At 45.8% G+C, this 13,838-nt stretch overlaps 1 protein-coding gene across 1 annotated transcript; it reads right to left on the bottom strand.

Moving 5' to 3' along the window:
• Positions 1 to 8,727: 8,727 nt before the first annotated feature.
• LOC144130370 (uncharacterized) lies at positions 8,728 to 12,234 on the bottom strand. Its single transcript, XM_077664296.1, has one exon. The coding sequence runs from the start codon at positions 11,889 to 11,891 to the stop codon at positions 9,021 to 9,023; it is 2,871 nt and encodes a 956-aa protein (XP_077520422.1). The 5' UTR covers positions 11,892 to 12,234; the 3' UTR covers positions 8,728 to 9,020.
• Positions 12,235 to 13,838: the final 1,604 nt, after the last annotated feature.

The raw sequence follows: 13,838 nt of genomic DNA, 5'->3' as shown, positions 1-13,838 counted from the left end.
TATAAAAGCAAGCAATTTGCGTTGGCATGTGTTGCTTTTCAAATCTTCTTAGATTGTTCTCTCAGAAGACCCAATTTTGTGTAAATTCCACGGAGCACTAGCCGAAGCTCTGGTGTACACATTGTTTTACACAACAGGGAATAGCACCTTAGAAGCGATCGAAAACTACGAGAGCTCACAGAAAATTGCATACTTGGTTGACTATCCTCAGGAAATAAAGCTTCACCAAAGGCAGCAAAATCCGACACCCTCTTTGATAGCCTTTCTCTCTGTGTGCTTTCTTTCATTTTTCCTTCAGGCTTGAAAGTGGCCGTTATTTTTGTTTATTTTGTGTTGCTGTGACTATATGAAATGTTTAATGTCTTCGGCCTTCATTTTTTAGCCTGCCATGGTCTTTTAGTAATAGAATGGTACTACGGGATCCTGTTACATGGTGTTGTGCAGCAGGGTAGCTCATTTTGGTGCTTCTAGCATAAATAATTTTAATTTTATTTCCATTTTCGCCTCCCTGCCAAGACGAAGGAGGAGAATAGCTCAACGGAAGCGTAAAGTAAAATGTGAGCCGGCTAGCACGTCGGCACTCTAATGGCCTCTGTCATTACGATTTGTCTCGGCCGCCCTTTTTTGAACAGCAGCTAAATGTTGCCGCCATTATCTCTTTCTAACTTACCGAATTATAAGAAGCTTTGGCTTCTCAGTCGAGAGCTTATTGAAGTAGATGTTTCGATACAGCTAAGCTTGAAAACGCCTTAAGCTAGGTGAACAACGTGCTGAATTGCATTTTTCTCTTTTCATATTTTACTTCAAATATCACCCTGCAAACTTGTTTTCGACTATTCCTAAATTTCTATAGCTTTGTGAGCGAAAATGATATATGACCAGATTTCTAGTTTCTGAAGAAGGTCACTGCAGGTCTGATTAGGAGTCAAAGCGTTAAAAAAGAGACGTCTAAAGATAAGTAAAAGGTTTCATGTTGAGTACTCTATGCTCGAAGTAACACTGTTAGGATTATGTTTGTTGACAGATGCAATATCGCGGCTTGGGGCACGATAGATGATGTTAAAGCACAGATGGGTGTCAAAATCAAACTTTTGTTTTGTTTTTGTTTTTTGTACCTAAACAGCCATTCTGCAGCAGCAGTGATATCGACCGGTGTTTCAGTGTGACGACCAGGCAACGTCACTTTTGCTGCAAACTACACGTCGCTTCCGCATTCCACCATTCTAGTTGCCGCAGTGCCGGCATTAAAATAAAAATGAAAGTATGAAATGCAAGAAATACATGAAAAGGGACTGTTTTATTAGCTGCGCTCGTAAAACAAATCCAAACCTTCGCTCTGGGAACAGTCGATATTATCTCCTCGCCTTGAATTGTTGCCCTGGTTTCTTAACTTTCTATGCCTGCTTCAAAAAAAAAACACTTATATACGCTCAAATTAGCATTCTCTTTTAATACTCCTTTTCTATCTCTCCCTCCATACCCTTTCAACCTGTAGGGCAGCATACTGGGCGTCGCCTAGTTAACCTCGCTGCCCTTACCATTCATCTTCTCTCTCTCTCTTACTGCGGAAGCACTATACAAGTGGTTAAACCCCGATTCAGATCTTGCGATATTTGTGCGTTCGATGTAATTTATTAAGAAGAACTCAATATATATTGGCGACTGGAATTACAACCCTTGGCTGGACGAACAAAACAGCTGCGCTGGACACTGCGCGAAAGCACTAAGCTATCGCAGCAGTTCAACATGCCTGGTGTTAAGGAAGGAAGAAAGGAAGGCCTCAGACGTTGCTGGCACATGCCCACTACGGGGGAGTGGCCAGGACACAGGCGGTTAATTACTGGATACAGGAAAGTTTTGACGGGAAAAGGAGTGGTAATAGTATGTAGTCTGAGAGATTGGAAAAGGGAAGGAAAGGGGTCCAGTTAACTTGGAGATCAAAGACGGGACAATTGCTTAATGTGCATAATAGTACACAATGCCTGTAATGTTGCAATGTCGTACTGATTGAGGGCGGGAAAAAGAAATTAGAATGGGAGTCGCTGCGTTTCTTGAAGAAAATTTTGCACAGCAGAGCGCACACTCCTGTCGCTTCGTCCAAGCAAAGAAGCGCCAATGGAAAGAACAACCGCGGAAGACACAGGCAATCCCAGTTGGTGAAATGGAATCTGCAAAATACTCTTCCTCAAATGAGAAAAGCGGCGGCAGAACAGCAGGAAGTGATCTATTGTCTCAGGTTCGGCACAAAAAGGGCACAGTGGGGAAGCTGCCAGGCCAGATCTGTGAAGGTAGAAATTTAGAAGGGGAACCCGGCAACGCAAGCGTGTGAAAGAGACCTCTAGTCTGCGTGAGCGCCAGTCTTTGCTACTCCAAGGATGCAGAAGATGCTGATATTCGGGAGATGATGTAAGAGGCGAGGCAGCAAATTCCTGAAATACTGTGTAGCTGCGAAACCTAACCGCAGCTGTATATGCACATGATGGCAGGACAGCAACAATTGGGCCGCTGAGAGAGGATCTTGCTAATACCCCCTTTTTGAGCGATGGTGTTGGCAACGCTGTAGCAGAGACACGCAACTACTGCAATACCCGTTGACTTTGACAACACCGCTGCAGAAACGCGGCATTGGAGCAAATGCCACCAGCGTACATTGGGCAAACTAGCATGGACAAAGAAAGCATTGAAGACGCTCATAACTGGCTCCCTAGGTCAGCGAACACCTCATGTACGTGGCGATGGTGTCCACCTGCAAAGAAAAACAAATGAAGACAGCATAGTCTAAAATTCTCCAAAGTAGCAACGTAGGTGAGCCGCCTAGCTCCCGTGACCGTGTGCCGTCATCACCACGTGCCCACTGCATTTTAAGCAAGCTGCTCACCGTGGCAGGTGGCTGTTCAGTTTCTGACTGGTCACGAGAAGTTGCTTCGGAAGAGCAACGTGAATCTCACAAGCCCGCCCCAGTGGTGGCAGCACCTGCTATCACACTGCAATGCCGCATCGCTTAACAGTTACACCCCTGCGGCAAGAGTGGTATGAGGATTCCCAGAGATTTATGAGTGTAGTCTAAAGAATGAGCAATTTGCATATATATGTACCAACATATTAACTCTACTACATCGTACTCTTAAATGGGAGGTTAAGTGTGTCAAACTTAACCTACATATTTTTAAGAAACGTACATTTAAAGAAAAGCAAAATTAGTTGAAACTATGTCGCACAATTATTATCCTGGCAAGTTCTTGAGTTTTTAAATAGCCATACTTCATTGCTTGAAATAATGGAACGGTCAGCTAGCTTGGCTGTTTTATTGAAAACAATCAATATTACTTCTCTAGTAAATTATAGCATTCCCTTCCTTTCATGCCCACTAAAAACCATATACTTTTTTTCCCATGCATTAAAGGTTTTAATCGTGCAGTAAAAGTGTCTGATAATGTGTTTGCATTGAGATGTATGTATTACATTTTTTTTTACTAAAAGTACTCGTGGTGTGCTATGTTTTGTTGTTGCATATAACAAAAAAGCATGTTGCACCGTTGCTTGTGTGGCTTGTGTTGCGACAGCTTTTGGGTGCCAGGGGCCTAGTCATGGAAATTACTTCTCTCATTTTGCCCCGTCACATTGGCAATACTGCACTGTATTGTCAAAACTTGCAACAAACTCTAACTCATACATGAAACTTCACTATAATTCTGTGATTTTTCTCGCGTGTATCTTTATGCAGCTATTTACATTTTGTTGTGCGTTTTGCTTCTCTCTATGTAGAGCTACTACATAACTTTGTAATACTTAATACTGATGTATAAAACCGAGTTGTCATGCTATAATTTTTTCCACTTCCTGCATGAGCCTAAGTCTAGCAGAGAAGGCTAAAAACCCAAGTTATTCTCATCTATCTTTTTTACTCTTCATTGTGAATGATTCATTTACATTTTCACTGCTCCCTTTTTGTAATGCTTTTCGCCCTGATGGACAAAAAATGTGAAATGAAATAATGAACATAACTTGCCGCATATAGCCAATACAGCTTAGCTGCACCTTGAGAAATGCAACACCTGAGAGAGAGCTGCTTTCCCGCCCAGCGGAAAGAGGAGAGTTAAGACGCCATATAAAGAAGTAACAGGGAAGTTTATTCTTTTAGCATTCACACAGCAGCCATACAGTTACACAGGCAAGCTATGTATTCTTCGCACAAACTTCACGGTTCAAGAAAAATTCACCCTGGTCTCGCCATTGAACCTTGGAACCCGCGTGTTTGAGGGTGTCGCTCTGTCAATTACGTTAACGGGGAAGCCAAGAAAACGGCAGGGACAGGCCGAACTGGTCAACAGCGCAAATTCCGAATGGAGTTAGCACAACTCCTTTAAGAGGTGTACCCCGGGCTTATCAAGATTTCAAATAAGTGACTAATTACTCGCTAATAATTATAATTAGCTTAGTTGTTAAAGCCTCTGCCAGGTAGAGGCGGTGTTCTCGGTTTGGGTTACCGCTTGAGGACGGATTATACCTTTTCCGCAGCCTGCATAGCTTACCCCAGTAGCCGTATGGATGATCTTGCTTGGATGGATATCAGTACATACTTCATTCTTTCAAATGTGCTCTACTTTGAAGGATTCTCCTAAAAACGTTGTGTATATTGAAGAGCGGGAGAGAATATTTCAGTAGGCTACGCCTTCTTTTTTATTTATTAGTTCTTCGCACACAAACAAGAGCAGAGTTCTCAGCAGTCCGAAGGTTGACGGCAGTAGTGTGTCGAACAATGAAACGAAGAAAATATGAGAGGGCTATTGGCGATGTGGCGGCCCTGTCTGCCTGTGTGCTGGTCGTGGTGTTGACCCTTCTCTGGAATATTTTTAGCGCATCTCTTTGTAAGAGGGGCTCAGCGAAACATTGTACAAAAGAAGTGGAAGCAACTACGGTATTTGAGAAGTCTCGAAGGAGACGCTAAGGAAACGCTTTCCACACATGCAACGATTTCAATGTTCTCATTTTCCTTAATCTGCAACCTGGCTTGTTCCTTCCCACGTCTTGCTCTTTATCTTTAGCCAAACGATCTTTGACCGAAATGCATCCCCTTATTCAGGTGATTCTGAAGTTTGCCGGAAAATGGTCCGGTTTATGTAGGGCCGCAAATTTCCTTGAAAAGAGAATATTCCTTGCACAAAACATCATCGATATTGCAGTTAATTCATCCCCTTATCTCCGTGAAATGAGCCAAGCAATAACACTTTAAAAATTGATCTCAAAAGAGGGCAGGCACAAGTTTTGGAAAGAGTTGAGTTTTCCTTAAAACTTGAAAGAAACGACAGAAGAAGAAATGAAGATAACAGCAGGAGAAAGAACCAAGATTATTTCTGTCAAAGTTCAATAATTAACGCATATTAGGTGGCATCGTCATGGCTCTCTATCAAGAATGTGAGACCCTCACACGCGCCCATGCGCAAAATCTTTCACCGACACACAAGCACGTAGGTAAAGGTAGCAAAAAGGAGCAATATACATGAAGCTACAGGGCACCACTCGAGGTTAACAGAAAGAGGCAAGGAAAGAAACGGAAACGAAAGGAGGTTATCACGAGAAGGATATGGCTTTCCAATCCCTGTACAGGAAACGTTGGAAGGATAGAAAGAGGAAGAGCGACTCGTGGGGAAGAAAAAGACGGGAAGAGGAAAAGGAAGCGAAGCAGCACGCGAGTGTGCCAGGTGCATGGTAAACACCGAATTATCTCTCCTGCCTCAAGAATTTGTAGACAAACCCTTTGTGCATCCAAGAAAAACGTTTGCAAAGAATGACTAAAATCACTGTAAGAAAAGCTCGAAAAGTGGTAAGTGGATGATTTTATTCGCCTTTGGCCGAAAACAGTGTGCTGGAAGGAAGAAGTGAATAACACAGCGCAGATTTGAAGTTAACACAAATACGCTGTATCCGGCCACGAAAGAACGCGCGAAAAAAAAAAGCAGGGGACAGCGCTTTCCTCTAACCTGCAGTGTGCGCAAGCCCGAAAAAGGCTCTCGCGGTAAGTTTGTCCGTACGCTCACCAAGCTTACGACCAGCAATCTGCGAAATGAAGAGAAAAAAAGGTGCGTGTGTACCGTAAACGGTAGCGCCGTGGCTGTTTTGAGGGGGGGCCAGCTGGAAAAAATGGCAAAGGCCAGCGCAGGTGTTGCATCCGCAGAGATCGCGTTGCCCTGGTAACAAGCCTTCTTTGATGTGGCCATTTCGAGAACGTAACGAGCAAGGTGATCAAAAGCGGAAGTGGGTGCTCTGCACTGGCGCCCTCCGCGATCGAAAGAGTTGAGTACCAGGAAAGCGGCTTGGTCGTCGGTCGCCTCCATCCAAACCAGGAAAGCTGAACTTTGCGGAAAGACAACTTCTCTCTCCCTCCCTGCTAGGAAGCAAGCTTGCAGCGAATATGGAAAAACTAAAAGTCATTTCGCAAGAAAAATAACGTTAGATGACCGAATAAGAAAAGTAAACAGTAAGATGGTGCTTATATTATCCTAAATTACGTTAGGAACTGCGTGGAAGATAGTAAATGCAAGCGGTGCAGCAATGGGGCTAGTTGATTGTAGATATAGATGGAGCGCTCGTCATGACTGCCACGTTTTCTTTTGCCGTCTCTTTCTTAGTGTAGCGCGTTGTTTCCATAAATAGGAGATGCTTGTGACTTACAGCATTCCCGTTGAAGAGTAGGAGCTCATACCTTGGGCGATCCGAGGACACAACATGTAGCTCAACAATTAAAAGGAAATTACCGCCGCGGTGGCTGAGTGGTTACGTCGCTTGGCTGCTGGCCCGAAAGACGCGGGTTCGATCCCGGCCATGGCGGTCGAATTTCGATGGAGGCGAAATTCTAGAGGCGCGTGTACTGTGCGATGTTCGTGCACGTAAAAGAACCCCAAGTGGTCGAAATTTCCGGAGACCTTCACTACGCCGTCCCTCAAAGCCTGAGTCGCTTTGGGACGTTAAACACCCATAAACCAATTAAAAGAAAATTATTGCTGGAGAACGCGCACGAACACATTTGCGAGGGATAATCGTAAGTAAAGCGCAATTCTTTTTTTTTTCTCGGAGTGCTTTCACTGGAAGCAGGTAAACAATAGTACATAGAGTATACAGATAAACAGCATTAGCATACAAAAAATTCTTCGGTGCATCCGCCATAGCAAAAGTCGTGCGCTTATTTATATAAAAAAAGCAAAGCGCTAAAGGTGGCTTAACTTCTACCCCATTCCACCGATGCAAGAGAAAAGTGCTGCTTTTGCGAGCTAATATATTTCAAGAATTGAGAGACAATTAACTAAACGGCAACCTTATTTTGAGACATTCACTCTAATGTCGGGGCACGTTAAAAAGAAGACAACGTTCACAGGTAGAGCAAAGCACACCTTTTGCGCAAAAAGCTAGTTAACAATACTTTACCTGCCGGCAATTTTGTGTGTACTTTAGGTGTGCGTACGCGCAACCGTAACAGGGCTAAAAAACATATGTATCTAATCAAGCGATTGAGTCCTGTCAGCTAGCGTTCCTACTTGAGTTCCTATAACCTTTGTCATTCTTTTTTTTTTAAATCGCTAGCTGATGCGTCCAAATGTAGTTTAATTTGCAATCATTACAAATTGAACATACTAGTGAAGACTCTTCTGGTTCCAAGTGATATGAAATATGGAGGCCTATCAACAACGTCTCACGAACATCTTTTTTCGTTCCTATATCAACTTTGTGTAAAAATGTCTGCGCGAAGCTCTTGTAGAATTCCACAAACAGCACTACAGCAACTCCTCTTCGCTATGGCGCAGTTGCTAAAGCGTTGGCGTAGTGAGCTCAAGCTTATGTGTCGGAATTTCGATTGTGGCAGCCGCATTTCGATGGGCGAGTATTTCGGAAACACCCCTGTACTGGGCGTTGTAAGTTCACGATAAAGGGCACCAAGTAGTCGATATTAATCTGTACCACTTCACTAATATATTTCCCTAGAATGCTAGGGGCCGTGCGCTATAAATAAACACCAAATGCTAGAAATGCCGTGTTCTGTGCCGTGCCAGCACACGATAAAAAACCCCAGTTGGTCGAAATTATTCAGAACCCGCCACTAAGGCGTACCTCTTAGCCTGAGACGCTTTAGGACGGTAAACCCCATTAACCAAGCCATAAACCAAACCTATGCAGTAATTCTTTGCACTGAAAGGAATCAAAGCCTCCAAGTGTTATTTGATTTCTTCTATGTCTTGTAATCATCTGTTTTTCCAAGAATGATCGAACAAACAATCGTTTGCAGTTTCCTGGGTCGTCGGCCAGCATTGCCCCCCCCCTCTCCCCCTCCACTACAATGCGATTGCGTGCATAGGTTAAGACACGGTGAATGTTTGGTAATCGTACGCAAAGCGTTGTCAAGGTGGTAGCGTTTGAGTGTTGATACTCCTACGCTAGAAGCACCTGGCTAGCTTGAGGCACGACACCCGAGAGGCCAGGATTCCCAGGCAGTGCGTTTAAAGCAGCTGACTGCGATAATCCTGATGGCAGCCGCCTCGTGCTGCTGACGGTCCCACAAGGTTGGCTTTAGGTGAAATAAGGGGTCCGCAGCTTAAATAAACTCCGACAGCCGCTGTCAAGGTCTATGGTGGTTTTTTATCCTTCGGCGCAGCGCTGCTCTTAGCTGTACTTCGGGATGAAGGGACAACGCGTCTAGATATACAACTCCGCAGTGTTAGAGCCTCTATTTACGGCAGATTCCACAATTCTTCTTGATTTATTTGTTACGTTTTTTACCACAGTTTATAATACTGATAGCAGACCGATGCAGCAAAACATAAAAACTGTCAGTGTCAGCGCTTTAAAAAAAGAAAGAGAAAGTTCGCAAGTTGCAAACGTCCCATGACGAGGCGCTAGGGTATAGAGCCGGAAAGCGCTGCACCTCTTAGCTACTTCTGGTAAATATTCCGAGCAGAGAAGAGATTGAATGCTTCATTTATGGATGAGTTCATATTGTTACGGTACACAGTCGCGAAACGAAGAGTACGTTATTCTGCCCCTGGGCAGCCGAAGACGAGGACAAGGACGCTGCAGTGCTGACATCCGTGCAGAAGCCGCTCTCTGTGGAGCATTGGGACTGGTGGGTAGTGTGACTGCTGCAAGGGTCGGGGGCTGTCACCAGCATCAAAGCCCAGGTTTAGGGCAAAGTGCAGGGAGCCTTGGCTAGAGAAGGACGATGATGAAGAGCTCACAGAAATGACGGAATGGGGTCGCTTGCTGGCTCCACTCTCACGGCTCAGTTCCAAGATTCCTATTGGACTGCAGAACCGTGGGGCAGGTCGGCTAAGCTGTTGGAGGGCGATGGAGCGGTCATTGATTTGGTCACTGCTGGGACGAATATCAAGGCATGGTTTGTTTCCAATACCCATGGACGACATCTCTGCAAGGCGCATCTCTCTGTTTCGCAGCGCCTGCTTCCACAGAAGCTTGGAGATGTCGTGCACCCAGGCCCGTTTTACTTCAGGACTAGGTGCTTGAAGCAGGTACACATCGTTTAACTTGCGCTTGCGAAACCAGATCTCAAACTTTGTTGGGCTTTCGGGAATTTGTTCTGTGAGGCCAATGTCAGTTGTCTTAATGCTATGTTTGTACTGGTAAATGTCATGGCCTTTGTGCTCAGGATCTCTGCGAACTTTGCTGAAGAGGATAAGGTCTTCAAAGAGGAACACATGCCGTAGAGATTTGCGTGAGCGCCCTTGCCAGACAAGAAACTCATCCTGACGAAGAAGACGCCCCTGCTCCTTCAGATTGACGTCACACTCTCGAAGTGCATCCATGGCAAGTAGGTCATTACCATGGCGAAGCTGAAAGCGAACCATTTCCTCTGCTGCCTTTAAATCTGCATGCTCGGGTTCCCTTTCTGGACACTTCTTCAGGATTTGCTTCAACAAGAGGGCATATTTTCCCATCCTTTGTACTGGCTTCAGCAGGTAGCTAGCAAGGTCCATCTTGTCCCCAAGCTTAAGCTGCTTTCTCTTGAAGAATGCATTGCCATATTCAGACATGAGAGAATCAGACTTTGGCTTATTCTTGTTGTACAGGGCATAGAGGTAAAAGTGAGGTTCATATTGCAAGAAGCACTGCCCAACCATAAAGGGGCAGGATTCACACTGCTCCAACTGCTGAAGAAAGTAGAGGCTGTGAAACTCGTAAATCTTCTCAATGTTTCCGAAAACAACATTCCGTTGACCTCGCAAAGCTTGCGGTATGTCTTCTCTGATTAGCTCCGGAATGTAGTGCTCAATAATGTACTCCAATGACTTGACGTAGTCCTGTTCTGATTGTATCATTTCACGCATAATGAGCAGCACAGTTTTCCTGTTCCTCAGCTGTTCCTCGCTGAAATTGGCATCGCTAATGGCCGAGTCAGCTTGCTGCAGAGCAGATGTCCGAGTCAAGAGATGGCTGTTGACAGGTGCAGGAACTCTGCTCCCTCGAACGAGGTCAGACGACTGCCCTTCACTCTTGGGTTTCTCGGAGTCCGGCGACGTCAGCTCTTCAGATTCTGGGGAGCTTATGGAGCTTTCAAGTCCATCGCTGCCTTCAAGGTCTACCATGGCTGTACGGTCGGACACCAGCCGTTCATTTTGGGCCCGCACTCTGTCACTGACTCGACTCAGCGCCTCCTCACAGAGCTGCCATGTGTAGCTTCGCCTCATTAATTTGCGCTGTGGTCGACAATGATGGCCATCCTTATGCAAAGAGTTGCGCACTTTTTCACGCAGTGCACTCAGTCCTGCAGTTCGGGGACCGCCATCCTTGCCCCGAGACTCCAGGAAGCTCCGTGAAATGGATGTCACAGGACCCATTCGGGTCAGGTCATCAGTAATGAGGCCCTGGCGGAGAAGCTTCTCTTCTTTCTTCTGAATGTACTGGTCAAAAGCAACGGAGTCTAGCACCACTGACGTGCCTCCAGGTGCTGGTAATGCTATGTGTGAGTTCATGAGAGGAGGAGCCGAGTACAGATGGGGTTGTGTTGTAGCAATAGAGCGGCGCCTCACAAAATAACAGTATGGTGTACTGGTCGAGCCAGGGGCCCAGCTTTTCTGAGGAAAGAGACTGCATCCTTCCAAGAATGCTGAACGAAAGCTGGTGCCCAGGGACGGTGACTTGAGACCTTCAATCTCTAATTGCTGCCGGGCTCGCACTAGCGTTGTGTGGCGTGCTTCCATCAGCTCAGCTGTTTCACGACACCTGGCCTGGGCTGTCTTACACTGTTCTACGAGCTGGGGGTTATCCAGCTTGGATGCCAAATCCAGCATCTCACTGAAGTTCTTCTCAGAAGGGGCAGGATGCTCTTGTTGATATTCTTGCAGAAGTCTCATGAGCTGTGTCGTGCTTTCAGGAGTAGAAGCATTGTCTATTTTCATACTTGACAAAAATTTCATCGCATCCAAAGCCCATTCATAGCTATGATCCAGAAGAAGGTAGCATCGAGACGTGTCCTCCATTTTCTCCCGAGTGTCCTCCAGCTTATCCGTCAAACAGTCCAGGTGATGCTTGAGTGACACTGCAAGCTCCTGGGTGCCCTTTGCTAAGCCTGTTACCGAAGATGCCATGGCCTCCTCCTCGAGAAGGTCATTGTCTTTCTTGATCTGTCTGGAGGTTGTAGAATCTCCGTCGTTTTGCGTCTCGCCCTCCGTAACGGCATCGCTCTCGACCACTGCGTTGGGGGTCGCTAGTCCCGTGGCAGTCAGCGTGGCGGGGTCATCGACGTCGAAACTGTCTGGCGGCGGCTCCTTCCTGCTATTACGGCAGCCCAGAACATCGCAGAGGCCAGATAGTGCACAGAGGCCCCTCGATTGCTCCAGACCACGGGTAGTGAAGGGCAACAGGCAGCAGCAGTTCCAGCGGAGCATGAAACACCAGAGGAGACGTCTGCATACGGCTAGGCCGGGCGGGTCTCGCCGACACCTGCGGGGACGCGCACGGGTGCCGCCCTTTGGCCTAAGTCATGTCGGGGAGGTTCTGCCGGGGCGCGCGGTCCACGAACAGCGCCGAAGGCCGCTGGCCGGGTCCCACGAGCTGAACAAGAGCGACCGCTGCTGAGCAGTGTCTTCGGACAGCGACAACGACGCCACGTGGAAACGAAAATGGAGTGACTAGTGACACGAACACAGCTGCCACAAATCAACGCTTTCTCTCTACGTGACCAGAGTCGTCCTGTTTCTTGCCACTGCTGCTACTGCTGGGCTATGACTGCTCAGCCTCAACCTCTTCTTCCTCCTCTTCATAGCACAGCAGTAGCAGCAGCGGCAAGAAACAGGACGACTCTGGTCACGGAGCAGTGTTCAGTCAGGTCATTCATTCGATTTTTATCAGGGATCGAAAGTATTTCAGGTGTCTATAACAAAAAGCACCTAGAAAACATCAGCACAGTTGTATCCAGCATACAGTTTCTTTTAATTAGGCTATACGTCTTTAAAAACAACATGAAAATGGCAGCAAAGAGTACGCACTGTAGTTTACACAAAGTAAAGGCAGATAATAAGTGTAATTACATCACGATAATATGGAATTGAGTAAAAAAACTCGACCACGGCGGTCTTTACTCCAAAAAAAACTTGATCACAACGTTTTTATTTATTCATTACCACATTTCTGAGTTCCTGTTTTGTGGGATTTCATACCAACATAGCATTATGATTACTGACTCCACGCATACTAACCTGCACATCCACAGCACATCCACACTTTTCATAGCGTTGCAGGCAATTAGGGGAAAGGCAAGACTACATTTGTGCGCAAAGCCTCTATCGCTTCCTTCGATAAGCTACCGGCGGCATGATGTGGCTGAGCAAACCGCCGGACGAAAGTGCGGGTGCGGGGTGGGAGAAAATAGCAGCCTGTGGGCTTGCGTGGAAAAGCTTCGTTGGTTAAGTGCGGCGTATATGTTCTAGCGAGAACGAGTGATGATAGCTTGCGTGCTCATGGACAGAGCAAAGGAGGCACCAAGTACGCGGAGTAGATGTTTACGCTTGAACAGATTATTGTGTACAGGAAGTGCTTGTATTTCGACTATAGCTTGGTGAATGCATGCCATTTTTAACTTTAATTTTTTCGATAATTGGTTGCGCCAAGCTTACTTTCAAGGATTCTCGAATGCGACAAAAGCCACAATCCTGCATCGACGAGTTTTGGTTAGTGTACCCTGCCCAAAGTATTGTATGTAAGAATACTACTAACTACAAGTCATGAGTGCTTCTGTGCACGCGCAGTTGTATGAATAATTTTGTCTGTAAAAAAAATATTCCTGAGCAGCTTCTCATCAAACACCCAGTTTCAAGCTGCAGTACTTTTGCTGTTTAAACAGCAAGACAGGCCTGCGGAAGAATAATGACAGAATGAATTTCTGACAGACTTATAGACTGCTCGAAGGTGGGCAATAGTCTTAAGAACCTAGACGAAGTTGATTTTTCAGAACAGCTTTCCTACTTAGAACAACCGTGTGCATAGTCCTTAAGATGGGTGCTTTTCTGCATCAGCTTGGTTTTCGGTTTTTTCTGGACATTTACTCAATATAGCAAATGTTTCCTCCTACTTCGATGTCTTTTGCGGTATTAGCGCTCATCTCCCTTAAAAAGCGGTGCTACAATTAAATACACTGCATGTTTTATGATCATAGCAAGAGGACCGAGCACTTCTGGCTTAGAGAATTTTGAACGAAATACTTTTAGGGAACGTACGTCCGCTCAGGTTGGGGCGCAGTTGTGCTTTTGTTGTTTGTGCTGCACGGTTTGACGGCTTTTAAATTGAAACTCGAGCGAGTGAAATCTTGAGTCCTTTGTTTAATTTTAGAAGGTTGT

The sequence above is a fragment of the Amblyomma americanum genome, chromosome 4, assembly GCF_052857255.1.
Source record: "Amblyomma americanum isolate KBUSLIRL-KWMA chromosome 4, ASM5285725v1, whole genome shotgun sequence".
Classification (NCBI taxonomy): Eukaryota; Metazoa; Arthropoda; class Arachnida; order Ixodida; family Ixodidae; genus Amblyomma; species Amblyomma americanum.
The sequence above is the reverse complement of the archived record's forward strand: the minus strand, read 5'-3'. Positions and strand labels throughout refer to the sequence as shown.